Source organism: Miniopterus schreibersii (genome assembly GCF_964146895.1).
Source record: "Miniopterus schreibersii genome assembly, chromosome: 4".
In the NCBI taxonomy this organism is placed as follows: Eukaryota; Metazoa; Chordata; class Mammalia; order Chiroptera; family Miniopteridae; genus Miniopterus; species Miniopterus schreibersii.
This window is the reverse complement of record NC_138105.1, coordinates 67,830,468-67,857,626: the sequence shown is the minus strand read 5'-3', so window position 1 is coordinate 67,857,626 and position 27,159 is coordinate 67,830,468. Positions and strand designations below refer to the sequence as shown.

The 27,159-nt window shown below is 51.2% G+C and overlaps 4 protein-coding genes and 1 pseudogene across 5 annotated transcripts; 2 read left to right on the top strand and 3 right to left on the bottom strand.

Annotated features, from left to right (window-relative positions):
- Nucleotides 1-1,820: 1,820 nt before the first annotated feature.
- On the bottom strand, nt 1,821-4,189 carry LOC308556293 (adenylate kinase isoenzyme 1-like; annotated as a pseudogene). The gene is made up of 4 exons: nt 4,129-4,189; nt 2,793-2,987; nt 2,105-2,150; nt 1,821-1,980 (listed from the first exon to the last, which is right to left on the bottom strand). The product of its transcript is annotated as an adenylate kinase isoenzyme 1-like (transcript).
- Nucleotides 4,190-4,435: 246 nt separating this feature from the next.
- GTF2F1 (general transcription factor IIF subunit 1) lies at nt 4,436-11,937 on the top strand. The gene is made up of 12 exons (XM_081136479.1): nt 4,436-4,975; nt 5,054-5,100; nt 5,677-5,749; nt 7,306-7,499; nt 8,143-8,313; nt 9,165-9,349; nt 10,157-10,310; nt 10,392-10,573; nt 10,695-10,768; nt 10,856-10,994; nt 11,475-11,592; nt 11,683-11,937. The coding sequence occupies exons 1-12, from the start codon at nt 4,964-4,966 to the stop codon at nt 11,885-11,887; spliced, it is 1,554 nt and encodes a 517-aa protein (XP_080992605.1). The 5' UTR covers nt 4,436-4,963; the 3' UTR covers nt 11,888-11,937.
- A 951-nt stretch (nt 11,938-12,888) lies between these two features.
- On the top strand, nt 12,889-15,336 carry PSPN (persephin). Its single transcript, XM_081136485.1, has 3 exons — nt 12,889-13,110; nt 14,562-14,804; nt 14,890-15,336. The coding sequence occupies exons 2-3, from the start codon at nt 14,651-14,653 to the stop codon at nt 15,195-15,197; spliced, it is 462 nt and encodes a 153-aa protein (XP_080992611.1). The 5' UTR covers nt 12,889-13,110; nt 14,562-14,650; the 3' UTR covers nt 15,198-15,336.
- Nucleotides 15,337-15,509: 173 nt separating this feature from the next.
- Nucleotides 15,510-17,179, bottom strand: ALKBH7 (alkB homolog 7). Its single transcript, XM_081136484.1, is given in 5 exon segments — nt 15,510-15,569; nt 15,571-15,694; nt 15,877-16,001; nt 16,090-16,263; nt 16,933-17,179. Coding segments are annotated over 5 exon segments (672 nt in total). The 5' UTR covers nt 17,137-17,179; the 3' UTR covers nt 15,510-15,524.
- Nucleotides 17,180-20,036: 2,857 nt separating this feature from the next.
- CLPP (caseinolytic mitochondrial matrix peptidase proteolytic subunit) lies at nt 20,037-25,795 on the bottom strand. Its single transcript, XM_081136482.1, has 6 exons — nt 25,562-25,795; nt 25,403-25,474; nt 24,785-24,881; nt 23,347-23,534; nt 22,457-22,562; nt 20,037-20,387 (listed from the first exon to the last, which is right to left on the bottom strand). The coding sequence occupies exons 1-6, from the start codon at nt 25,745-25,747 to the stop codon at nt 20,215-20,217; spliced, it is 822 nt and encodes a 273-aa protein (XP_080992608.1). The 5' UTR covers nt 25,748-25,795; the 3' UTR covers nt 20,037-20,214.
- Nucleotides 25,796-27,159: the final 1,364 nt, after the last annotated feature.

Here is a 27,159-nt window from a genome sequence, read left to right as displayed (position 1 = left end):
TGCCGGAGGGCAAGGAGCTGGAGTTCTAGCTGAGGAAAATCAAGGCCCAGAAAAGCAAATAAAATAGGAGGGCTATTTTAGTTCATGTAATAAAGGTGTTTATTGTTCAAAAGGAAGAAAGGAGAGAGAGAGAGACAGAGACAGAGAAACATTGATGTGAGAGAGACACATTGATTGGTTGCCTCCCACACGTGCCCCTACTAGGGCCAGGGATTGAACTTGCAACCCAGGTACGTGCCCTTGATCAGGAATCGAACCCTGGACCCTTTCGGGGGCCCATACTCTAACCACTCAGACACACTGGCCAGGGCTACATGATTATTTTTTAACGTTCTATGAATCCCTTAAAATCATCTTTTGTCCCCCAGTGCAGGTGACAACTTTGGGAGAAATATCAAGTGTTTTAGTCCAACCTGTTTACAATAATCAGTTAAACATGGATTGTCTGATCCTCCCCACCACCACTGAGCAGTGTGCACCCTGGGGGACTTCCTGTGTATTCATTGGACAACCGGTGCCCACCAAGGGCCAGGCCAGACTCTGAACCCAGTCCTGCCTCCACTACCTAAATTGTGTGACCCAGGTAAAAAAACTGCCAATCTCCTTGAAAAAGTGGGATGCTAACAGTGCGAGAAGCATCCCTGTGCTGGGCTCCGTAAAAAGATCAGGACCAGTTTACACTGCTCTCACCATGGGGACATGCAGGCCCCACGTTGCCAAGTCAGGTGGTTTTCAAGAGAAGCTGGGAGTTTTGATGTGGCATCTCCTGTTTGTTGAGAGTGGGCCACTAATTTAAAATTATAAAAGGGTCAAAAACTAGAGTTAAACTGAACACATCAGTGGATCAAATGAGGCCCAAAGACTGGGGGTTTATAACCTCTGTTCCAAGACTTTGCAGCCACTTGTGGAGTCCATTCATCTGGCATTTGTGACTGGGAGCCTACTTTAGGGCAGCTGCTGGCCCAGGGCTGAGGAGGGCAGAGAAGTCCAGAAATGCTCCAACAGAGGTGCAGACAAAGGGCAGCGCCCCACTGCCCAGGGGCAACTGTCCTGGCCCAGCAACCTTTGTTTGATTCCCGCCTGGACTTCTTTGAAGACATTTCAACTGGAATCCAGCAAAAACCTAGAGGCCTACAGCCTGCCTTGGTTTCTCTTTTCCTGCTCAGCCGTTTCCGGATGCTCCAATCTGCCATTCAGGGACCTGGATGGGCCTTTTCATAAAGTCAGCATTGCTGATGTGTAAAAATAACTTGAAGAAATTCACTCCAACTTGCCCAGCATGGGCTAGTTCCTCCTTTATCGCTCCGCTCTCCAGTGCGCCTGCTTCATGGGGGCCACCTGGACCACCCAAACTGAAATAGTATCCATCCAGGACATCACTCTGTCTTCTGTTCTTCTGTCCACTGCACTTACTGCTATGAGAAATTTTTTGTTTTACATGCCACTTACTGCTCTGGCTGTTGGCATCCTAAGAGGAGGGACCAAGTTTGTCTCATGAACTCCCCAGGACAGAGCCTGTTCTCAAGGACTCTTTGGGGAATAAATAGATAAACGAATAGAGGTGGATGGAATAAATAGATGAATGAAGAATTGGATTTCATCTTTACAGCCCAGAGATGCTGCTAAACCCCCTGCTACTCAGTGGGCAGGAACTGTGCAGGAGATATTAAAATGACATTTTCCCTGCCCTCGTAGAGCTCTTTAGCTATTCACCTGGGTTCTAGATGCTTCCAACAACCTGACTATCCCTTGATAATACAAAATTCCATTTCCCTCCGGTCATCTCCTCTCCCCCAAGTCTCACCCCTTCAGACCTCCATTCAAGGGGAGGGAAGAATGGCTTCGTGCCTCATACCCTCCCACACTTCTGGGCCACTCACAATGTGCTCAGACTCCATGGCCTGCTTCAGCTCCGGGGGAAAGCGATCCACGAGGAAGCCCTGGCTCTCCGGCAAGACAGCATGTTGTCATTGATCATATCTAGGAAGGAAAGGGATAGGTGGATCAGTGGCCAGGGTCCTTTGTGTACAAGGTCACCTTGGCAAATTCTCTTCCTCAGTCTGGACCTCAGGTGAATTCAGGGAACAGCTACCCCACCCCATACCTGAGATTTTGAGTCTCTTTTGACGCCCTGAGGCTTCCAGAAGTTTCTAAGAAATGGACACAGCAACTGTCTGTTGTCCACCACGTGCCAGGCTGGGTCTCATTTACTCATCACTACCACCTTACAGATAGGTACTAGGGTGACCTTCATTTTACAGGTGAGGAAATAGGTGTAGAGAAGGGGCCAATGGTATATGTAATCAGGGAATAAATGCTAATTAATTTTATTGAGCACTTCTTAAGTGTCAGGCACTCCACCAAGCACTATGTAAGAATGATGTCATCTAGCCCTGGCCGGTGTGGCTCAGCTGGTTGGAGCGTCATCCTGTACACCAGAAGGTTTCCGGTTCCATCCCTGGTCGGGGCACATGTGGGAGGCAACTGATCGATGTTTCTTTCTCTCTCACATAGATGTTTCTCTCTCTCCCCCGCTCTTCCTCTCTCTAAAAAGCAAACAAAAAACACACACCCATGTCCTTGAGTAAGGATTAAAAAAAAAAAGAATGGTGACATCTAACCCTCAGCAGACTTGCTGTGGGTCCAGTTGCTCTCCTGTTTTACAGATGAGGACACAGAGGCTCAGGGCAACAAAACAGTGTTGAGGTGGGGAGCTTCCATGGGGCCTTTCCCAGAAGTCTGTCCCAATGCATCCCTTTCTTCCCTCTTCCCCTGCACTCATGAACTCTCACCCTAGGCACCAGGAGCCCCTGTAGCATGATGTCACAAATTTTCTGCCCCGGCTAGGTAATGCCTTGGGTCTCCTGCCACAGCAGCTGGCTCAGCCCCACATGGCAGAACCCATAATTAACCGCCATGGTCCTGCACTGCGTCCCTTTGCCACAGCCTGGGCCACCCATCACAAAGATGGAGGGACCTGAGGATGTCTGCAGTGCCCGGGGAAGACAGAGGGAGAGTGGTTGGTGCCTGTAGGGGTCAATGGGCACTGATGTGATTGTGTCCACAGCTCAGTTCATGTCCTTGGTGTGACACCAGACACAGGTCTGCTGGCATACCCACTTTTGCCCTAGGGTGGTATTTGAGGGTGTATCCAGGCTTGGCATACATTACTGCTGCTGTGGGTTCTATGGGTGAGGACGTGAACCTGAGCGGGCTAGGCCCCTTGCATGCAGCATCTCCTTGAGGCACCATAGTAACTCTATCATCCCATTTTACAGTTGAGGAAACTGAGGCTCAGATAGGGGCAGGGACTTGCCCATCCCCCAGACTCATCCCATATCACCATCCCCTTCCTTTACTTCCTTTACTCCAGCCCCAGCAGCCTCCTGGCCTCCTTTCTGTCCCTTGAACTTGCCAAGCTCATTTCCCCCACAGCTGTTCCCTCCATCTGGGAAATCCCTGCCTCACTGCCTTCAGGTTGCAACACACCCATCATCATTCCCTGTGTTGGAATGCAATTTCCTCCACAGCAATGGCTATGATCAGTGATGACTTTGCCTGTTTATTTATTTTGCCTCCCAGCCAGTGTACTCCACGAGGCAAGGACTATATCTGTCTCATTTGTTCCTATATTTTTAGTAGTTTACACTTCCTGACATAATAGCAGTGAGTGAGGAGCTTAAGGGGTGTTGTAGTTTATGATGCAATTTTAGTGTCTTGCTTCCCTCTGCCTTTTCTTAGTCAACTCCTATGCATCCCGCAGGGCCCAGCTTAAACCTCCCCTCTTCCCTGACTCCTCAGAGCCAGCTGTGCTTTTCCTGTGACATCTCCTGAGTTGTAGGCACCATTTTCTGAGACTGTCTCCTTGACTACACTGCAATCTCCAAGAGGCCAGGGAGCTGGTTTGACAGTCACTCTGGACCACCCTGAACCCAGCACAGCAGACGCTCAAGGGGATTGATGAATAGCTGATCTGTGAGCATGTTCAGCTGTGTTACTACTATGGCGTGGGCGAGGAGCGGTGCATACCTGGTCAAGTGGGGTGGGGTACCTGTACCACCCTCCTGCCCTCCATAGCCTCCTTCCCCGCCCCGTCCCCCAGTAAGCCGCCCCCCCCAACGATGTTACCCTTCTCCTGGGGCCTCAGGGGCCTGCCCATCTGGGGTAGCTTGTATTTGCACAGACCCATCCTGCCAGCTGCCTCTGGGGTTGTCGCACCCCATCTCCGCTCAGGCTCTGACCCCTTCGGGCTCGGCTCTACGTCACAAGGGCGCCTGGCCCAATCATTTAGCAAGATGATGGTGCCCCACGGGGCAGGGAGAAGAAATGAACTCCAATGAGGCTCAGGTGGAGCCTCAGCTACTGGGCGCCAGGAGGCCTCGGTTGCTATGGTGACGCGGCCTCCTTGGACTCACTTCCGGAGTGGGGCGGAGCGGACAGAGGCTCCGAGAGCCGGTGTTCTGAGAGAGTGTCTCCCTCCCCTCCCAGGATGCCCTGCTGCCTTTGCGTGCTGACGTCACGGGAGGGCGTGACCACGCCGTGGTTAGATTAACTGCGCTATATAAAGCAGTCAGTGGACACGCGAGCTCCAGAAGGTATTTATTTCAGCCTTGGGCTGGCTCGTCCGTGCGAAAGGCACGAGGAGGCTAGGTGACAGTTCGTTGAGGGGCCCGGAGTGGAGGAAGAGGCTGCTGCCGTCGTGACGCGGCCCGCGGGAGAATTTCTCTTTCAGGTTAGGCGCAGGCGCAGATGTGTTAGGAGCGGCCACTAAGGCGGACCGCTGACCCCGCAGCGCTTCCGGGTAGCTTTACTCAGGATCGGTGGCACCTCGGAGTTGGGGTCTTCGATCCGGGCCAAAGACCCGACACCACGAGGGCGGCTTTCCCCTGTCTGAGGGTCGGGGACCGCAGGACAGGCGAAAAGGACCCGGATTGGACCATACCCGAACCACCCACCCTTGCCCATGGCGGCCTTCGTAAGTATGAGGCGGGGTCCAGGGGTTCCGACGGCCTCTGCAGCCCTTCACTCACCATCCCGCTTTCTCTTCCTGCAGGGCCCCGGCAGCCACAATATCACTGAATATGTCGTTCGAGTTCCCAAGTAAGCCTCTAACCCCACCTCCACTCCCCCCCGCCCCGCCCCAAAAGAATTAAAACCTGTAAGAGCCTCTAGGCGTACCCAGCGCTGCCTGTGGTTAGCCCTTCAGACTGGCAGCGACCTGAGGGCAGGGCTGGGGTTGAGCTGAGGACTCGGGGGTATCATTGTTTTTTGAATGGAATGAATGAATGAATGAATGAATGAGTACATTAATATGCAGCCCCTGGCCTAACATTCCCTCTGCCAGGAATGCCTTTTCCCCACCTGTGACTCTGCTGGTGGATTCTTGTTGATCCCCAAATCCAGTTCCAGTATTTTTCCTCCTCCAGGAAGCATTCCCTGCTTGCCCTTCTTCCTGCCTAGGGCTGAGTTCCCGATTATCCCCACATCTTGAGTTCCCCTAAATCTTTGTCCCTTTTTCTGCATGGGGTTGAGAGTATGGATCTGGCTTCCCTGACAGACTGGGAACCTCTGGGATGTTTTAAGGGTTCTCAGCATTGCCTGCCACAAAGGGCTGAACCCAGGAGGGTTTGTTTAATGATTGATTGAGTGATCACTGCCTCTTCTTTACAATTCCAGAAATACAACCAAAAAATATAACATCATGGCCTTCAATGCAGCTGATAAAGTCAACTTTGCTACTTGGAATCAGGTAAGTGCTGGTTCTGAAGGGGATGAGAACTTGATCGTGGATGTCATGGCTGTGATAGTAACTAAGGCTTAGTTTCCCCAGCACTTCTCCAGTGGAGATAAATGGTGACTAAGGTCCAGGTTGAGCTGCTGGGCTCTGAGTAAAAATCTGTCAGTCCCTACAAGAGGTCTTCTCCTAAAAGGAGAACATTTAGAAATTGTGCCCACTAATGGGCATTTTTGGCCTAGATTTATCTGGGCAAGGGAGGAGGCTACATTCTCTCACAGCTGCCATTGTCAGAGGCTCTGGAAAGGACTTTGGATGTTGTCTTAGTCTTTTGGGGCTGCTCTAACAGAACATCATATAAACAACAGACATTTATTGCTAACAGTTCAGGAGGCTGGAAGTCCAAGATTAATGCACCAGCAGATTCGGTGTCTGGTAAGACTTGCTTTCTGGTTCATAGACAGTAGTCTTTTTGATGTGTCCTCGAGGAAGGGGGCAAGGGAACTCTCTGGGATTCTTTTGTATAAGGGCTCCACCCTCATGACAAAATCACCTCCCAAGATAACATCCCACGGGTGTTAGGTTTCAATATATGCATTTTGGGACAGAGACACAAATATTCAGGCTATAGCAGAAGCCATTAAGGATTTTAAACAGGGATTTTGTAAAGTGACCTCCCTGCTGAGGTGTGGAGGGCAGATGAAGAAGGGTGGACGTGACAGTGTGGTCCTGATAAGCAATGATGGGGCTTTGAAGCAAACAGGTAATGAGAAATGATTGAATTATAGTGGGTTTTGGAGGTGGAGCTGACAGGGTTTGTTGGTGGATTGGCTATTGAGAGGTGAGGGCCAGGGCAGAATTACAGACATACATTTTAAAATAATATCTACCACCCAGCTAGGTGTGACTCAGCAGTTGAGCATAGACCTAGGATCCAGGAGATTGTGGTTTGATTCCAGGTCAGGGCACATGCCTGGGTTGTGGGCTTAATCCCCAGTTGGGGGTGTGCAGGAGGCAGCCAATCAGTGATGATTCTCATCATTGATGTTTCAATCTCTCTGCCCCTCTCCTTTCTCTCTGAAATCAATAAAGATATATTTAAAGTAAATAAAATAATATCTACTGTTAAATTGTCCAGAGATTGAAATTTGGAAAACCTCAGACTTTAATGGCATGTGAATTCCTGGGGCAGTTTAGAGTTGAATGCAGAGAGAGGAAGTTCAGTTCCAAGCAGGTTGTTTTCATTGTTGTTTTTGTTTTACCACCACAGTGATCTTACTGTGTTTGTTTGTTTGTTTCTTTTTTTTCACTTTTTATTTGGAAATAATTTCAGACTTTCAAAAAGTTGCACAAATAGACATAGCACAAAGCTTGCCCATATCCCTTCACTCACATTCACTGAGTACCAACTTTCTACTTTTTTTTGCCAAACAGGGTATTGGCTTGGAGTGTCTGTAGCTCAGCTTGGGGAGAGTAAAGGGTGTACTTGGGGGTAGGGGCACAACCTGAGCAAAGGTAGGCACTCTAATGAGAGATTTTGCTTCCTGCTTCTCCCATCCTGTCCCCCCCAGGCCCGACTAGAGCGAGACCTGAGCAACAAGAAGATTTACCAAGAGGAGGAGATGCCCGAGTCAGGTGCGGGCAGCGAGTTCAACCGCAAGCTTCGGGAGGAGGCTCGGAGGAAGAAGTACGGCATCGTCCTCAAGGAGTTCCGGCCCGAGGACCAGCCCTGGCTGCTCCGAGTCAATGGCAAATCGGGCAGGAAGTAAGTAGTGATGGCAGCAGGTGCCCATCCTTGTCCTCTCACATGCCCTCACTCTGTGGGGTGCTCTCCCAGAATTTATATGCCCCATATGCACAGCACGGGTGACAGCTTGTCCTCCCTCATGGGGTTTAATTTTTAAAGATGAACCAAGTTGGTGCTTGCATAGGAGCTCTAAGGGCCAGGATGCAGGAAGCCCGGGCACCTGCCCTCGTCATATACAGCCAGGGGCCACCTTGAAGGCAGTAGGCAGGGAAGGGGCACTCTGTAAGGTTGCCTGGACTTTTGTGTGGGAAGAGTGTGAGGGTAGATGCCAGGAGGAGGCTGGCAGTGGTTCAGGCCCGAGGAGGAGCCTGAAGGCAGATCAGAGGGGTCTGACTGCACAATTTATCTAACATGTTCCTTTTATGAAAGGACCATGATATGTACAATGCAGGGAGCCCTGAGCCCGCTCTGCAGGGTGGGAACACTGGTCCTGCTTTCCAGATTTGGCAATCAAAGGCTCTGACAGTTCAGGGGCTAGCCCAAAGCCTCCCAGCCTCTGGTTTTGCTCAGAGAAACCAGCTCTGTAGAGGGGGCAGGCCTGGGGGCATGGGTGGGCCAGGGCTGGTCCGTCTGGCCAGGTTGTGACCATGGCTCTTTGCAGATTCAAGGGTATAAAGAAGGGAGGTGTGACAGAGAACACGTCCTACTATATCTTCACCCAGTGCCCTGATGGGGCCTTCGAGGCTTTCCCAGTGCACAACTGGTACAACTTCACGCCGCTGGCCCGGCACCGTACGCTTACTGCCGAGGAGGCTGAGGAGGAATGGGAGAGGTAAGTGAGCCTGGGCTGGGCTGGGAAGGAGGCAGGATGCAGACAGTGTTGTCTCCCAGCTTTCCCAGTGGAAAACCAAAATAATTGGAAATGAGGTGGGTCACCATAACTTTATGACCAGCTGGGAGCTGGGGACTCGGTAGTGACCAAGCCAGACCCCACCAGGTCCTCAGGGAGCTCTCAGTCCAGTGGGGAGACAGACACCAAACCATCAGGGATGAACAGGGTCCTGTGAGGGCTAAGGAGGTGGTAACTGAGCACACATTGGCAGAGCAGGGCAGGGTGTCCCTGGATGCTTTGAGTTCCCCCAGGCAGGAGGTCCATGGCTGGATCACCTGCAGGTATCTGTTGCTTGAGATTGGTCTTATTATGGCCTTTGTTTTGAAGTCTCTTTTGTCTGATATAAGTATTGCTACCCCAACGTTTGTTTTTTTCTCTTTTTATTTGAAATGAAATGTTTCTGCTGAGAAATCAGCTGTCAGTCTTATGGGAGCTCCCTTGTACGTAACTATTTCTTTTGCAGCTTTTAAGATCCTTTCTTTGTCTTTAAACTTTGCCATTTTAATTATGATGTGTCTTGGTGTGGACCTGAGATTGATCTAGAGCTGGAGAGGTGCTGGGATGCCAACACCACACCAACACCTCCTTGAGGGGCTTGGGGCAGAGGGAACTAAAGAAGGGTCAGCTCTTCCCGTGTGATTTCAGGGTATTCCATGCTATTTGTGAGTCCCCTGGGGTCACATTATCCTTATCACCTAAGTCATGTCTGTGGTTCCCCTCTGGGGAACACCCAGTGAGGTGCCAGGAGGCCTGTTATCAGACCCCACTGTACTCCCAATCCCTGCCCGCAGGAGGAACAAAGTCTTGAACCACTTTAGCATCATGCAGCAGCGGCGGCTCAAGGACCAGGATCAGGATGAGGAGGATGAGGAGAAGGACAAACGTGGCCGCAAGAAGGCCAGCGAGCTGCGCATCCACGACCTGGAGGACGACCTGGAGATGTCATCTGATGACAGCGAAGCCAGCGGCGAGGAGGGTGAGCCTGGGCAGAGACCCCCCTGGTGGCTGGAGTGGTCAGCACAGCTGCCTGGGTTGTGCCTGAATCTTACTTTATAAAAGTGGCTGAATAACAACACAGAGAGGTTAATGCCATTGAAAAAAAAGTTTAGTTATAGTTTCCCGGGAGATGCGAGGCAGGCACAGCATGCCATGCAGGGCCACTTGGGGAAGCACCAGAATGAGTAGGAGGCAGAAATGAGTGATGGGCCCTGGACGGTGTGGTTAAGTTGGTTGTGCTTTATCCCATGCCCCAGTTCAATTCCCTGTCTGGGCACATGCCCAGGTTGCAGGCTCAATCTGTGGTTGGGGTGCTTGATGGGAGGCAACCAATTGATGTTTCTCACATCACTGTTTTTCTCTCTTTCCCTTCCTCTTTCTCTAAAAAAAAAAAATCAATAAAAAATTATTTAAAAAAAGATATGAATGATGGGAAGGATTTGGCCATGGCCTTTATTGGGGTTTCCAAGGGAAAGACAAGGCAGCGGAGGGAGATCACTTAGGATCCACCAGTTTGAATAATTCCTATGGTCTCTGGGCTCCAAGTGTAATTTAGGGCAGGAGACAGTGGCTCTGAGTGTGAGATTAGAGAAGGGGTGTGTCCAAGGGGTACAGGTCCCAGGTTGGTTTGTTTTGCACAGAAGAGGTGTGCCCCTAAGCAAGCCCTTTGTCTTATCTTAAGAATTGGCTAGCCCTGGTCTCTCCCGCTTTGTCAAGGCATGAGATATCTCAGTATCATCGAATATACAAACCATGATGAGTGCTCAGCCCCCCTCCACTTACCCAGGTGGCAAAGCCCCCAAGACCAAGAAGAAGGCACTGACAACTAAGGCGGGCCGGAAGAAGAAGAAGAAGAAGGGGTCAGATGATGAGGCCTTTGAGGACAGTGATGATGGGGACTTCGAGGGTCAGGAGGTGGACTACATGTCTGACGGCTCCAGGTTAGGCAGGTGGGAGGCAGGTGGGAGACCTGCCAGCCTGGAGGAAGAGTTCACTCACCTTCCTGTTCTCTGTCTAAACAGCAGCTCTGAAGAAGAGCTGGAGGGCAAGCCCAAGGTCACCCAGCAGGAGGAGGGCCCCAAGGGCGTGGATGAGCAGAGCGAAAGCAGCGAGGAGAGCGAGGAGGAGAAGCCGCCTGAGGAGGACAAGGAGGAGGAGGAGGAGAAGAAGGTGCCCACGCCACAGGAGAAGAAGCGGAAGAGAGGTGGGCTTGGCTTTCAAGACTTCTGCCCCTCTGCTCCCTCCCAGACCCCCTTATCTGAGAAAGAGCTGAGGGTGGCTATGGGTGTGTCTGGTCCTGACATCCCTTCTTTGGCCCCATACAGACAGCAGTGATGAGTCTGACAGCTCAGAAGAGAGTGACATCGACAGTGAGGCTTCCTCAGCTCTCTTCATGGCTGTAAGGCCCAGCCCCCAAGGTTGAGGGGAGGGGTGTCAGCCTTGGTGTCTGTTTCCAGACTCATATCCGCAACCCTGAAATTTGCAGAAAAAGAAGACTCCCCCCAAGAGGGAACGGAAGCCGTCAGGGGGCAGCTCAAGGGGCAATAGTCGGCCGGGCACACCCAGCACAGAGAGTGGCAACACTTCCTCCACCCTTCGGGCAGCTGCCAGCAAGCTGGAGCAAGGTGAGTGGCCTTCCTGTCCCACTGCATTTTTTTGTGTTTTTTTTTTAAATGAATGAAAGAGAATAAAGTTACGATTCCTTTGTTTTTTTTTTTAAACCATATCTTTATTGATTTCAGAGAGAGGAAAGGAAGGGGGGGAGAGAGAGAGAGAGAGAGAGATAGAAACATCAATGATGAGAGAGTCATTGATTGGCTGCCTAACCTGCAACCCAGGCATGTGCCCCGACCAGGAATCGAACCCTGATCTCCTGGATCCTAGGTCGATGCTCAGCCGCTGGGCCACGTCCGGTCACGCCCCACCGCACCTTCTTGACCTCTGTTCTTGTCCTGTGCATTGAGCGTATCTGAGGCCAGATTAAGGGGCAGAAACCTATCTGCCCCAGAGCCTTTTGTATCCATAATCCAGGCACCACTCAGCCTGGAGTCCTGGGACATGTCCAGTCCCATTTCTAATACTCAGCCCTGCCTCTGCTCCCACAGGAAAGCGGACAAATGAGACGACAGCAGCCAAGCGGTTGCGGCTGGACAGCGGGCCCCAGAGCCTGTCTGGGAAGTCAACCCCTCAGCCCCAGTCTGGGAAGTCAACCCCCAGCAGCGGGTAAGTTGGTGAGGACAGCAGGGGCAGGATCGGGGCCACTGGGAGGGAGGGCCTCCCACTCATCTCCCCACTCTCCACTGGGCTCCTCAGTGATGTGCAGGTGACTGAGGATGCTGTGCGCCGCTACTTGACGCGGAAGCCCATGACCACCAAGGACCTGCTGAAAAAGTTCCAGACCAAGAAGACAGGGCTGAGCAGCGAGCAGACAGTGAATGTGCTTGCCCAGATTCTCAAGCGCCTCAACCCTGAGCGCAAGATGATCAATGACAAGATGCACTTCTCCCTCAAGGAGTGAGGGGCTGGCCCCCACTCTTCTGCCCAATAAATAAGCTCTAGTCTTCAGAAGTTCATGTACTCTTGAATTCCACACACTCACTGCCATGGTTCCCACTGTCCATCTGTCACCTTGCTCCCTGAATCCCAGGACCCGACATTAATAAGCTGGAAAAACCTAAGCAGCGTTCTTCTCAATTTACTTCTTTCATTTCCCCCGAGCCCTCCTTCTGGAACCTTTAGATGTCTCTTAGAACTTATTTTGCACATGGGGTGATTTCTTCAGGTCTCTCTTTCACTTTGCCAGTTCTGTCTTCAGCTTAGTTTCTTTTTCAGATCAACTGGTCTGCTTTTTGTTTGTTTTTTAATTGTTTTTATTGACTTTTAGAGAGGGGAAGGGAGAGAGAGAGAGGGAAACATTGATTGCCCCTCATATGCAACTTGACCTGGGACCAAACCCGAAACCTGCGCATGTGCCGACTGGGAATCAAACTGGCAATCGCCTAGTGCATAGGATGATGCTCAACCAACTGAGCCACACTGGCCAGCGCAGCTGGTCTGTTTTGAGTGTTTTGGCCTTATTGTTTTTCATCTCTTCTTTCACATTCTTATTTTAAGCATCTTAGAGTTTCCATCAGACACATTAGCACCTGAAGCTCATAGGCATCTTGTTCTATCTTCGTATTCCTCCTTGTGATCGATTGTTTTGTAATCTCGGATAGGAGAACGGGTGGCCAGCTTGGGGCTTTTATCTGTGGGACTCCTGGATGGTCTACTTTACAGGCCAGTCCTAGATGATATTTGCTTTTGCTCCCACCAAGTGCCCCAGGAGTCCCAGCCTGAGCCCATTTGGGTTCATTCTCAGCTCAGCGGCTCTGTCCCTACATGGCAGCGAAAACCCAAACCCCTTTTATTGCTGATGTTGGGATCTGGGCTCTGTTTTTCAGCTTTCCAGTGATATTTCTGGGGCTTCCCCTATTTTCTTTCAAGTTGGTTATGCATTTATTTTTTTCTAGCATTGCTAGGTGTTCTATATTTGGAGACCTGTTCAATTTCGTGGACGATAAAGCTGCTGGAAATGAAATCTGGCAGCAGGCACTACTTTTGAATCCCTGTCCCGAGTGATCCAGACTTCCCCTCTCGGCTGGAAACTGCAGGTGGAAAACTTCCCTACCCAGTTCCACAGGACCTTGGCTGTTGACTGGGAATGCCTGAGATGTCAGGCTAATTCCTAGGAATGTCCAGGTCGGTCCAACCTCCCTCCCCATACTTCTGCCAGGCCTTTTTGGGGGCAGCAGGATGGAAGCTCTCACCTCTTGCCCTGGCAGTTTCACCCCTGCACTCGTGGCCATGTGGACTGTGGTCTAAGGCCTCCCCAACAGTCCAGGCCTTGTGCTTCAGTGGTTAGGAGCAGGGGTGTTGTGTTCAGTGGGACCTGGGTTCAGTTTCTGCCAGTGGTTTATTTTGGGTGGCTTTGGACAAGTGGCCTTTCTCTCTTTCTAAAAGTAGTCTCAAGCACTGCAATAAGAATGACCACACCAAAGCAGTGACGCATTCCCCTGTATGTGGATTTCTGGTCACTTCTGATGTGCCGATACAAACAAAGCGAATAGCCTGAGCTTGTCCCTCACCTAAGTACAAGTTCCCGAGGCAGTTCTAGGGTTAGAGAGATGGGATTTGCAATTCAGTATCAAATGCTCAACTGCTGTCAACTTACACTCCCTCCCACAGTGTGGGGTATGCCTGTCATGCATGCACCCCTGCCATGTGGAAGCAAATGTTTAGGTTTTTGCCAATCTTGGGTTCTGAGTCTCACTTGAGTTTTAACTCAGTCTCACCTGTGTGAGGTCGAGCACCTCTTCAACATGCAAAAGCTATTTGAATTTCCTTTGTCTCAAAAGCTCTCCCAAGCTCCTCTATGCCAAGCACCATGTTAAACACTGACTGCCCTCAAAACCCCATGTGGGAGGGACTTTGATTAGCCTCCTTTCACCGGTAAGGGACAGTCTCACTTTCCACGGGCTACATGGGTTGGGTGTGGAAGTCACTGTGACTTGCAGCTGCCTCCAAGACCCAGTGGGAATCAACCTCTGCTCTTGCTCTGATGCCCTGGACACCAGGATGGGGCTGAGGTCCCAGAGTCCTCAGGTGGGCCTTCTAGAGACAGGAGTCCCTGCAGGGTGAGCTTCCTGCCCCTTGTGTCCCAGCCCTTGGCTCTCTTAGAGTCTCTCCCTTTTCCTGTTTTGACACTGGCTCAGCCAGGCCCAGAGACAGGGGCATGAAGTCTTAATCCTCTAGGCGGATCCTCCATGATGGAGTCCCCATTAGCTAATTCACCTGCCAACCTACCTCCTCCCCTCCCCATTCCACCTGGTGCCCAACACAGGGGCTTCTGAGCCTCAGCACTCTGCCTGAGTGGGAAGGGGCCCCACAGAACCCCCCACCTGTCCTTCCAGATGGCAGGTGGGGCAGGGACCCTGTTTGCTCACCCTGGGCTGGGCCCTGGCTGCCGCCACAACTATCGTAAATCAAAGGGTGGAGGGGTGTCGGAAATAGGCCTGTGGAATGTCTGGATGTGGGGGTGAGCCCTTAACTCTTAGAAGGACAGAATGTGAGGCAGAGGGAGCTGACCTGCCTGGATCTGGGGATGTGGAAGATAAGCTGGTGGGGGACACAGGGCCTTTGTGTCCATGCAGCATCCAGCAGTGAAGAGGTTATTTCCCAGACCAGATGGGGATAAATTGAGAGCACAGGACATGCCCATCCTCAGGACCTGTTCGTCACAATGGCCACAGGAAGAGTCCTGCTAGGTTCTCTGCTGCTCCTGTCACTGCAGCTGGGTCTCAGCAGGGGCCAGGGTGCTCCAGGAGCTCCAGTGGTAGAGGGAACGCTCTCATCTGAGCCAGCAGCAGACATAGGAACCTGGAAGCCACAGCTGGGTAAGTACCCCCAGGACCCCGTGTGACTCCCCAACTCCTGGCTGGCCAACCCCACTCCGCTGTCAACTGCCCCTTGTGCCCCCAGGTGCCCACCTGCGCCGAGCTCCTGCTGGCCCATGCCAACTGTGGAGCCTGGCCCTGCCAGTGGTGGAGCTGGGCCTGGGCTACACTTCAGAGGAGATGATCATCTTCCGCTACTGCGCTGGCAGCTGTCCGCGAGGTGCTCGTACTCAGCACAGCCTGACGCTGGCCCGGCTGCGAAGCCAGGGACGAGCACATGGTGGCCCCTGCTGCCAGCCCACCCGCTATGTGGATGTGGCCTTCCTGGATGACCACCACCGCTGGCAGTATCTGCCCCAGTTTTCAGCGGCTGCCTGCAGCTGCAGTGGCTGAAGGTACCCAGACCGGGGCCCTGCAGCCACCCTAGGGCTCTGCTGACTTACTTATTGGAGACTTGGATGCTGCAAAGATGGGAAGGTGGGGGTGGGTTGGGGCTGCCAGCAAGGAACACAATAAAGAAAATTGCTCCTGGGGTCTTGTGACTCTGTGTTCAGTGGGGTGCACTCTGACCCTGCTATCTTAGCTTTCGGTTGGTGGGCAGTTGGGTCCTGGGCTTCCCTTGCAGATCCCAGCCCCAGCAAACAGCCAGTGCAAGGAAGGCCACCTTGTCCATTTCCTAGCTTTATTCACACAGTGTCTCTGAGAAGCTGGGGGAAGGGCCTAGGGGTCATCAGGCTGGGGATGGCTGCCTGGGCTCCTCTGGCGCCATCCCTTCAGGGAGGGAGCGGCAGATCACAGAGATACGTCGGCCCCGGGGAACCCGAAGTCCCCCAAAAAAGGACTCTTCGTCCCGAAGGATCTCATGGGAGAAGTCATAACGAGCCGAGTCTCTGCAAGAGAAAATAGAGGCAGTAACTGGGTGGGGTGCCGGCACCCTGTTCTAGGCTGAGTGTCTGCTACGTAGGGAGGGGATGATAGTGTTTTTGTGAGGGCTGAATGAGAAGGTGCTTGAAGTGCTGGGTATTATCTGACCAGAGACTAGTAGGGTGAGGGCTCCTTGGCTGGGCAGTACCTAAGGATATACAGTGAGCCTGGTTCCAGCAAGAGTTCTAGCCACTCCCCTGGATCCTGGGTGTGTACCAGCCGCATGACACTGGGAGATAGCAGGGACAGGCCAGCGATGGTGGTTCCGCAGAACTGGAAGAGGGCACATGGTGGTAGGTCAGGCTCTGGCCTGGTTGTCCCAACCCCAGCTAGGAGCTCCAAGATGCTGGCTGCTGCCCACCTTGATGCTGTCCACGTGTGGCTTGATGTAGCCCCGAGGTTCCAGGTCCAGCACGTGCACTGAGGACAGCAAGGTCTGGCCAGGGCCAAAGGCAGCCACCTGCACACGCTGCAGGATGGCCCGGCTTGCCTCTGACCAGCGAGACTTTTCTGTCTCTCGGAAGCCGTGGATGGCCTGCATAGAGAGCTCAGGTCAAACGTGGAAACTCCCAGGGGTAGGGGGTCATGGGGGAGAGGACAGGGAAACTGAGGTAGGCAGGGACATCTTCAAACAGCAAGGGGCTGTTTTTCCAGCATGACCCTTGACTTCGCCCTCAACTCACAAACTTTGTCCAATCTAAGCCATGATCTGGGTCTCAAACCCTGAGCCCTGCCCCATCTACTTTGGCCTCAGTCTTTTTTACCCTCCCTCTAGCTCCAACTCAGTCCCAAATCCGGGCCCCAATGCTGAGCGGCCACAATATTCAATTTTGTGTCAGTATCCCCCCCAAACGGTGACCCTCCCACATCTCGCTCCACACCCGTTTCTCTCCCTAATCTTGGTCCCGTGCGCCAAACACCGTTCAGTTCCTGGTCCTGCCCCCAGTTATGACCCTGGCCTCATCCTCAAAGAGCCCTCTCGGCGCCCAGTGACCCCTAGCTTCAAGACCCCGCCCCATGCCCAAGGTCCTGCCCCAGCCGTAGTCCCGCCCCACCCAGAGCCTCACTCCCGTCCCCACCGTAGCCCCGCCCCTACAGCTCCCATCCTAGGCACTGCCCTCATTGTAGCCCCGCTCCGTCCCCGCCCCCAACGCCCCTGGCCCCGCCTCTGACGCGGCCCCGCCTCCAGCGTCGCCGGCCTCACCGCGTCCCAGTGGTCGAATTCGTAGCGGCGGCGGCGCAGCTCAGGCTCTAGCTCGCGCTTCAGCGTCTCTTCCTCGGCCGCGCTCAGGAAACCGGGCCGCACCACAGCCGCATCCCGCAGGCGTCTCAGCACGGCTGGGCCAGAGCCCCGCACCCAGCCAGGCCCGGGCAACGTCCGCAGCGCCAGCCACCCGCTCCCGGTCATAGCCTCCGAGCCCAGGGGCGGGACCCGCCGGGGTCAGGGCTACGCCCCCGTCCCAGAGCCTTGGAGTGCGGCTGCGTCGAGTCCCTCCAGCGATTGGCTCTCCTCAGTGTCCCGCCTCTCGCTCAAGGCTAACTGGTTGCTGCTTGGCTCTCCTTCTTAAGCTATTGACTCCTCCCAGGGCCCGCCTCCTCTTCTGCGCTATTGGGCGCCATCCCTCAGTAGCTTAAACTATTGGCAGTCCCGCAAGTCCGTCTTCCAGGGGGCAAAAGCGGGATCTGGCCCGGGTTGGAGGTTAGGGGTCGTAGAATTTGGGCCAACGCCGACGTTATAGAGTTGCCCAGGATAGAGAACAGTTAGACTGAGAGGAAGGGATCAGGGGCACAGGGGTCAGAGGAGTGACGTCAGGTCACGATTATAGGACCAAGTTTGAGGATTTAGGGGTTGCTGCCAAAGGTCAAAGCCAGGAATCACTCTTTTACGCCTCTCCAAGAGATTATTCCCACTCACATAGACAGACTGGTTTGCACCTTATAAACAATAAAAACAAAAAACTCCTCTCTTCATGGTAGAATTGACATATTACCATTTTGCAGCCTTTACTGGAATAATTATATAATGGATCTAGACAAGGATTCTCGTCGGCCCCTAAAGTCACGAAAGGAGGGACAACTGGATTTTATGTGCCTCTCGATGGAAGTTCATCAAAGGGGAACCTGAATCCAATAAGATTTCTCTACATGTATACACCAAGTTACAGGAAATACCTAGGATAGATGTCACCACATTTCCTGACCCAATCATCAAAATCCAGACTGAAAGTCCACAAGACAGACAAACCTGTTTCTTCAACAAATGAATCTCAAGGAAAAAGAAGGAAAAGAGGGAGAGACTGAGAGAGATTATGGGGAAACCTGCAATTACAGACTTAAGAGATCTGTCAACTAGTTGCAACAAGCTAGAAAAATAGAGACTTGGGAAATTTTGACACTGGTTGGATATTTGTATATATTTTAATTTTTTATAAGTATTGAAATTTTGACACTGGTTGGATATTTGTATATATTTTAATTTTTTATAAGTATTGAAATTTTGACACTGGTTGGATATTTGTAAGTACTGTAACTTTTTTAGGTTTGAAAGTCGGATTGTGGTTGTCCTTTTGGAGATTCCTTATCCTTTTAGACATACTGAAATATTTACAGATGTAATGAGACTTGGGATTTGCTTCAAAGTAATCCAGGGAAGTGGGGGACAGGGAGGAATGAATCAAAATTGGCCTTGGATTGGTGTGATGGGTACATGAGGCCTCATTAGCCTGTATTTTCTATTTTTTGTATGTATGTAAAATTGTCCACAATGAAAAGTTCTGCCAAATGTAACCGATAAAGATGGCCAAATTAAAAAGTCCTCTGAATTTTAAAAACATAAAATTCATCCCTGGCTGGTGTTGCTCAGTGGTTAGAATGTCAGCCTGAGCACCGAAGGATCACAGGTTCGATTTCTGGTCCAGGTCACATATCTGGGTTGCAGGTTTGAACTCTGGCCCCAGCATGCAGGAGGCAACCAATCGATATGTGTCTATAAAATCAATGTTTCTTTCTCTCTCTCAAAATCAATGAAAAAAAATATCTTCAGGTGAGGATTAACTAAAAAAAGCCCCCAAAACAAACAAAAATCACATAAAATTCACTCCAATTCTCCTTCCAGCCCCAGCCCCATGTTCTCTGCTCTCCTTTACAGCAAAATTCCTTGAAAGACTTGTCTGGCTCCAGTATTTTCCAGCCCATTCTTTTTGGGCCCACACAGCACTGAAAGTGCTTGTTTAAGATCGTTTAGTGGCTTACACTGTGCCAAATCCAACTGCCAATTCTCAGCCTGACCACTAATTCATTGACAAGCTGATGTCTCCTACATTTTTATTTCCAACCCTGACCCAGACTTACCCATTCCTTGAGATGTCTGAGGCTCATCCAACACCAAACATAACATGTCCAAAATCAGTTTCTGATCAAGGCCCTAGAACCTGCTCCTCCCACCAGCCTTCCCTTCTCAGTTAACAACTCTCCACCTTTCTAGCTGCTTTAGGCCAATCCCTTGGAGTTTATGAAGATTACTTTCTCTCTCAAATCTCACATCCCAGCTGTCAGCCCTGCCTTTAAAACCTGGCCCCAGCAACCTGGTTGGAACCTGACCTCTTCTCACCTCCTGGTCTGGCCTTCAGCCTTCATCTGGATTATTCCAACAGTCTCCTAACTGGTCTCCACATTTCTGAGCTTGCTGCACTCCTCCCACATCTCCATGGGAGCCAGTGATACTTCTTTTTGTTCCTCTTCTCAAAACCCTCTGCAGTTTATTCCCTCCTTGCTAAGACCTACCAGGCCTTTTGAGACCTATATTTCTCCCCTTTCTGCTCTAATCTCTACTCTAGCCTTATGGTTCCTCCCAGGTGCCTGGCACACTCCTGCCCCAGGGCCTTTGCACTCACTATGCCCTCTGCCTGGACTGCTCTGTCCCAAGATAGCAACAAGTCTCCCTCCCTCACCTCCTTCAGGTCTTTGCTCAAGTGTCACCTTCTTAGCAAGGCCTTCACTGGCCACCCTATCTAAAACTGTCACACACACACACACACACACACACACACACAATCTGCCTACTGTGTTTCCTGATTTTAAACTGTCTACCCCCACAAGAATAAGTTCTTTGAGGACAAGGATTTTTGTGTTTTCTTCATGATGTGCCACGGCCTATAGAACAGAACGTGGAATGGTGTATATGCTCAGGCGATTTTGTTGAAGTTAAGGAGCTGAAGATTAGAGCCTCAGGGTCAGGGCCAAAGCAGAAAGGGCCTTGTGAAGCACGTGCAGTGGTGGAGCAGGGAAGGAAGAAGCCACAGAAGGGGAGCAAATACTACAAAGATTTAATTTAAAATCACAGTGTCTCAGCCAGGATACCCACCACTAGGGGCATCCCCAAGTCCAAAAGTCCTCATGGGGCTCCTCCAGGCTCAGCAGCAAGAGGCCAGCAGGGCAGCAGCCTTAGCCTCTGGCCCCTCACTTTCCTCTGGAGGGTGAGGTCCACTCAAGTGCTCACTGGGGCAGGTTCTGCTGCCGTCACTGCCGCCACAGGCTCCTTCTGCACTAGCTCAGGTTCGTCCTCACCGTCCTGAGGTGGGTGCACCAGAACCTTGTCTAAGATGCCAAACTCCTGGGCCTCCATGGGGCTCATGTATCGGTCTCTCTCCATGGCCGACTCTGGGAGGGGGGAGTGGGAGGCGGGACATGTGTAGTTAAAAACAGAAACCTAGGGGTAGGTTTGGATCCCTTTTTGCCACTTTTCCCCTGTGTGACCTTGGTCCTCCCCTTTGTGCCTGTTTCCCCATTGCTAAAATATCTATTTCAATTTTTATATTTTTACTTGTTATTAATGGATAATAATCCAGGAAAGGGGATGAATCATAAATAGATAATGTGATAAATTTCAGACTGAAGATACCCACATGGCCAGCACCCAGATCCAGAAATGGGACATTGGCCCTGGCCAGGTGACTCAGATGGAGCATCGTCTATACACCAAAAGGCATCGGGTTCGATTCCCAGTCAGGGCGCATATGGGAGGCAACCAATTGATGAGTGAAAAATCTCTCACATTGATGTTTTTCTCTCTCCCCCTTCCTCTCTCTCTAAAGAACAAACAAACAAAAAAAGGAAACCATATTCTCAGGTGAGGATTAAAAAATAAAAAAGAAGGGATGTTGCGAGAACCCCTGAAACCCAGCTTGGGCCCACTTCCTGTCACTAAGTCCTCCTGCCTAAGAGTAACCACTGTCCTCACAGAGGCCTGACAGTCCTGCCTGTTCTTGTTCTTTAACATGTGGGATCGCAGTGTTTACTATTTTTCCACTCAGCACTAGGTTTCTGAGACTCACCCAAGCTGCCGTGTTACTGTGGACCATTCTCTCACTGCTGTTTTAGTCTTCCACGGTGTAAATAAACCACCACTAATGCACTCATTCTACTGCTGCGGTTATCTGAGTATTTACCTACTTGGGGCTTGTACAGACAGGACTGCCATCAGCATTCCTGTCTGCATCTCCAATGGACATAAGCACTCAGTTCTCCCAATTATATGTCAAGCGGGGGGAATCCCAGCATCTTTTTGCATGTTTAGCCTTAGCCAGGAATGCCAAAGAGCTGAAGTTCGGGAGCTGTAGGTCAGAGCCTCAGTGGCTGTACCATTTTCACTCCAGCCTACAGTGGATAAGCATTCCAGCTGCTCCACATTCTTGTCAACGTTTTGTCAGTATTTTATATTTTAGCCATTCCAGTGGATTGAAGTGGTATCCCGTTGCGGCCTAATTTCTTTTCCCTCATAACTCATAATGTCATGACTAAACAGCAACACTAAAGATGGTGAGCACTGTATTAGCTGGTTTTGCTCAGTGGTTAGAGCGTTGGCCCATGGACTGAACAGTCTCAGGTTCGATTCTGGTCAAGGTCCCCGGTTGGAGTGTGTGCAGGAGGCAACCAATCAATGTGCCTCTCTCACATTGATGTTTTGCTCTCTCTCTCTCCCTTCCACTCTCTCTGAAAATCAATGGAAAAAATATCCTTGGGTGAGGATTTAAAAAAAAAAAAGATGGTGAGCATCTTTTCTTATGTTTCTTGGCCACTTGGAATAGTCTTTGTTGAAGACCTTGGTTCAAGCTTTTGACCTATTTCAAAGGAGTTTTTGAGGATTCTGTAAATTGTTTTTGTTAATCCTCACCTGAGGATATTTTTTTCCATTGGTTTTTTAGAGACAGTGGAAGGGAGGGAGGGGAAGAGAGGAAGAGAGAATCATCGATGTGAGAGAGACGTACCAATTGGTTGCCTCCGGCATGTGCCCTGATTGAATCTGCAACCCAGATACACATGCCCTTGACTGGGAATTGAACCTGTGATCCCTTAGGGCGGGGGCTGACGCTCTAATCATGGAGCCACACTGGCCAGGGCAGTAAATTGTTTTTTTGTTTTTTTAAAGTGTTTGGAACAAGAGTTCTGAACTGGGGGTGATTCCATACCTCAGGGGACACTGGGCAATGTCTGGAGACAGTTTTGGTTGTCATGATTGGAAGGTGTTCCTGGCATCAAGTGGGTGGCAGCCAGGGATGCTGTTCAATACCCCACAGTGCACAGGACAGCCCCTATCACAGAAAATGATTGACCCTGAGGGTCAGTAGTGCCAAGATTGAGAGGCCCTGGCTTAGTGCAAGGCCTAACACATCTGTGTTGGTTCAAATAAAGGGGAGCAGTTGGGGGTCTGCCTGGGGCAGGGCACTCACCAATCACTTGTAGGCTCTGTTTGGTATGCTTGGCATAGATGCTGTAGAGCTGCTTCTTGAGTTTCATGATCTCCTCTGCCTGAATGGCAATGTCTGTGGCTTGGCCCTGGGGGACGTCCCAAGAAGAAGGAGGTTGGAACCAGTCATGGGAAGGCTGGAGATGGGGACTCGGGAGCCCCTTTGGATTTCGGACTGCCAGGGTTCAGGCAGGTGGGACAGAGCTTTACGAGTCCCTCCACATCCTGCTTCATTCTCACCACCATCAAGAAGGCTTCCTGGATTAAATATATTTTCTTATTTTCTGTATCCAGACCTCATTTACCTAGAGGAATGGTCCCTCCCAGGGCTAGCTAATTCCTAGAGATAGCAAACAGCTTGCCTAAAAGCACACCTTTCATGTGCAAACCAGACATTACAGAGACCATACGCCCCCCACCTCCTATGATTCTGAGCCACTATTGCCTTTCCCCAGTTACCCCAAGGCCAGTTGCTGTACAACTAGGGAGAGCTATTACACCTCAGAGCTTGTTGTAGACATTCAAACTAGCCAATCTTAAGCTTGTTTATCTTGCCTTGCCCCCAGTTTTTCCCACAGAAACTACAATAAAGGCTCTTGTCATGTTTTCTTCCTGCTCCCTCTGCCTCCTAACCAACTCTGATGCTTCCTGTGTGGCTCTGTCATAGCCTGGCATGTCCTTCCTTTCAGAAACTGTGAGTAACGAACTATCTTTTCCATAGCAATCATCTTCTGTTGACCTCACTATAACTGAATAAAAATAAACCCTACATTTTAAAATACTGACACCCCCACATGAGTTTCGCCCAGTCAGTCCTTCTGTCTAGACCCCTGTCCCCTATCCCTGAAGCAGCTTGCAGGGACCGGCACTCACCCGCGCGCCCCCAGAGGGCTGATGGATCATGATGCGTGAGTTGGGAAGCGAGTGGCGCATGCCTGGGGTGCCCGCAGCAAGAAGCAGGGAGCCCATGCTGGCAGCCTGGCCCACGCACCATGTGCAGATGGGGTTCAGGATGTACTGCATTGTGTCGTAGATGGCCAGGCCTGAGGTCACCATGCCACCTATGGGTGGGGGTGAAAGTTAGGTGGTGAAGCTCTGGAGGCAGCCTGCCTGGGTATGACCCCTGGCTGGGCAATCTATTATCTGTGTGGCCTAGGAAAGTTACCTAGCCTTTTGGAGCCACAGTGTCTCCTTGTAGATTATGGTAACTAAATAGTACCTGCTAGGTGAGGATGCCATGAAAATCAAATAAGTTAAATGCATATAAAGTGCTTAGAAAAGTGCTTGGTACAGGACGTACTCAATCAAGATTGGCTATTCCTTTTTTGCAGGGAGAGGGTGGTGGTGGTGGTGGTGGAATCTACTAATTTTAAAATGTTGACAACTAGGTCAGGTTGGTAAAATGTTATGTGTGTGAGAAAGACAAATACCATATGATTTCACATATATGTGGAATCTAAAGAACAAAATAAACAAACAAGAGAAACAGGCAAGGACTCATAGATACGGAGAACAGATTCATGGTTAACAGAGAGGAGTGGGGTTGGGGGACTGGGTGAGAAAGGTGAAGGGATTAAGATGTACAAATTGGCAGTCATAAAAGTCACAGAGATGTAAAGTACAGCATAGGGAATTTAGTCAATAGAATTGTAATAATTATGTATGGTTCCAGGTGGGTACTAGAATTATCAGGGGGATCACTTTGTAAATTATGTAATTGTTTAACCACTATGCTGTACACCTGAAATAAATATAAAATAATATTGAACGTCAACTCAACTATAAAAAAAATATTATATCTGTGATCATAGAGGAAAGTTTAGCCCTAGCCAGTTTGGCTCAGTGGTTGGAGCCTTGGCCTGTGGACTGAAAGATCCCGGGTTTGGTTCTGGCCAAGCACACATACCTTGCTCGGTTGCAGGCTCAATCCCTGGCCCTGGTCAGGCAAGTGCAGGAGGCAATCAATCGATGTGTCTCTCTCACATCGATGTTTCTCTCTCTCTCTGTCCTCCCCCCCCCCACTTCTACTCTCTCTGAAAAGCAGTGGAAAAAAATATCGAGTGAGGATTAAAAAAATAAATAAAATAAAAACAAAGGAGAAAGTTTAGCTGAAGCTTTGTAAACCTAGACTTAAAAGCAAGGACAGTTTTCAGAGGTTTCAAGACACTTTGGGGATTCTGAAGGAAACTTTGAATCCTTTCTTCAGAGAGAGAATATCCCTGATGGGGTGGGGGTGAGAGTCTGGGTCCCCAGTCACCCAATGTGTCTAAGTCCAAGGAGTGCCCCTAGCACTTAGGGAGGCCCTGCTCACCAGGGCTGTTGATGTACATGTGGATGGGCTTCTTGTTGCTCTCAGACTGCAGGAACAGCAGCTGTGCAATAACCAGGCTGGCCACACTGTCATCAATCTGCAAGTGGGGAAGACAGGGTGTCCCCAGATGGGGGGTGGGGAGAGGGCTAAGGAAGGCAGGTTTTGGCGTGGCTGGAGGATGAGTCAGGGAGCCAGGATGACTGTCAAGAGCCCAAGTAAGAATTCAGGACTCAGGAGGGAATGTAGGCAGTGGCTGGGACCAGGGGGTTTGGGGCAAAGAAAGGACAGAGTCAGTGGGCTCAGGGCACAGGAAGGAAACGGGTCAGGAGAGTTGGGGGACTGGAGCCCAGAAATGGGGGTGGGATCATAGGTGTGGGAGGGAATCAGAAATTAGGGAGAAGAGGGTTTGAAGAAGGGGTCAGGAGGGAATGGTGGGAAGTACTAGGGGCGGGGGGGGGGGGGGGTAGTCAGAAGACTTATGTGCAAGGAAGAGGGTGTCTGTGCCCAGAGCGAGCCCAGGGTGGAAAGTCAAGTGGGAGAGGTGGGGGGGCCAAGGGGGTTCGAGGAGAAGGGGCGCATAGGGTCCGGGCTGGGAGGATCGGCGTGCGAGGTGCTCACCGGACCCATGACACACACGATGCGCTCCCTCAGCAGCCGCGAGTAGATGTCATAGGCGCGCTCACCGCGGCCCTGGAGGAGAAAGACGGAGGTGAGGGTCAGGGCTGGCGGTGCCCTCAGCCCGAGCCCCCAGGTCCTGCTCTCGGTTGGCCGCTTTACCGTCTGCTCCACCACGATAGGAATGAGCGGGATAGCCCGGGCCGCCGTCGTGTGCAAGCTCCGCTGCAGGGCCAGACTCGTCTCGGGAGTACGCTGTGTGGGGAAGAGGGCGGCGAGGCGAGGCCACAAGGCAGGGCACCTGCCTGCTCCCACCCGGGTGCCTGCCACCAGCATTCCGTGCCACATCCCGCCGCTCGTCCGTCCCGGCTTCCGTCTGATGGCGGAACTACAACTCCCGGCGTGCTTTGCGCCCCCAGCGCTCGCTCTCTAGGCCGCCCACTTCCGGGAACCTGGGCGGGCTCGTGCGGGGCGGGGCGGAGCCATGGAAGGAAGTGGAGCGGCGAGTAGCTGGGGAAATTCGGAACCTCTAGTTCGAGTCCTTTTCCCGACAAATTCGTAATAATATTCTGCTGTTCATTACTTATTTTAAAAACCAACACTTGGCCCTGGCCGGGTGGCTCAGTTGGTTGGAACATAGTCCTATGTACCAAAAGGTTGCGGTTCGATTCCCGGGCAGGACGCACACCGGGTAAGGGCGTGTTGGGGAGGCAACCGGTGGGTGTTTCTCACATCTGCGTTTTTCTCCCTCTCTCTCTTAGAATCAATAATAATAATAAATCAATTAAAAAAATTCTCGAGTGAGGATTAAAAAAAAAAATCAACATTCGACTCTCAAGGAGAACGTCCGTGGGACGGAGGGAGGAATCCACATTGTGCTCACTGGGCCCTGGCCTTGGTGACCTTGCAGCCTGATGGGTGGCTGCTGCCAAGACCGCAGCATTTATCTACGGTCAAGTGTGGGACCCCAGGTTGTGGGAGCCCGCAGGTGGGTTTAGGCACTGACTTACTGTGTGATCTTAGGTGCGTTGCTTAACCCCTCTATGCCTGACGTTTCTCACCTGGAAGATGGAGATGATCAATCTCACACAGAAGGATTTAAGGATTCCTACTGCCGAAGCTGCATATTGAAGTCACCTGAGTTCAAACCTTGGCTACACCACTTACTACTTTGTCCTTGAGCCTCAGTTTCCCATCTATAAAATGGGGATTTTGATAACCTAGTCCTAGGGTGGTTGTACCTCAGGTCCTTGGAATGGGGCCTGGAAAGCAGCAAGTGCTAAATTTGTATTAGCTGTTGATGTGTATTAATTATTGATGTGTTAAATCAGGAACCGTGGAAGTCCTCCCAAATGAGGGTCTATTTGAAGTGGGTTTTGACTCATAGGTAGGAATTGACAGGCAGACAATATTGAGGTGCTGGACTCTAAACTCAGTGCTGGGTGCCCTAGTTAAGGGTAGTTTTGTACCCTTCATGCCCACAGGAGATCCCAGTCTCGGGGGTAGATAGAGCAGGACACAGACACTTCCCACTCTATGGACTTGGGGGCAAGACAGAGGGAAGGACATGGAAGTGGAAGAGTTTGGCGACACCCTTGGCAGAAGGCCCAGATCTAGGCTTCACTGCTAGGGGTTGGGGTTGGGATTGGGGGGGAAGCTGGCATTTGGGCACTGGGAGTGGTATTTCCCCAGAGACAACTAAAGAGAAAGGTGGGCAGTACAGGTTGTCCCAGTTTCTGTTATGAGTCAGGTGGGTAGCC

Coding starts and splice junctions, on each gene's coding strand:
- PSPN (XM_081136485.1), top strand. CDS start 14,651: ATGGCCACAGGAAGAGTCCTGCTAGGTTCTCTGCTGCTCCTGTCACTG. Junction 14,805..14,889: donor AACCTGGAAGCCACAGCTGG/GTAAGTACCCCC, acceptor TTGTGCCCCCAG/GTGCCCACCTGCGCCGAGCT.
- CLPP (XM_081136482.1), bottom strand. CDS start 25,747: ATGTGGCACGGAATGCTGGTGGCAGGCACCCGGGTGGGAGCAGGCAGG. Junction 25,475..25,561: donor CTATCGTGGTGGAGCAGACG/GTAAAGCGGCCA, acceptor TTTCTCCTCCAG/GGCCGCGGTGAGCGCGCCTA. Junction 24,882..25,402: donor TCGTGTGTGTCATGGGTCCG/GTGAGCACCTCG, acceptor CCCCACTTGCAG/ATTGATGACAGTGTGGCCAG.
- GTF2F1 (XM_081136479.1), top strand. Junction 7,500..8,142: donor AATGGCAAATCGGGCAGGAA/GTAAGTAGTGAT, acceptor GGCTCTTTGCAG/ATTCAAGGGTATAAAGAAGG. Junction 10,995..11,474: donor TGCCAGCAAGCTGGAGCAAG/GTGAGTGGCCTT, acceptor CTGCTCCCACAG/GAAAGCGGACAAATGAGACG.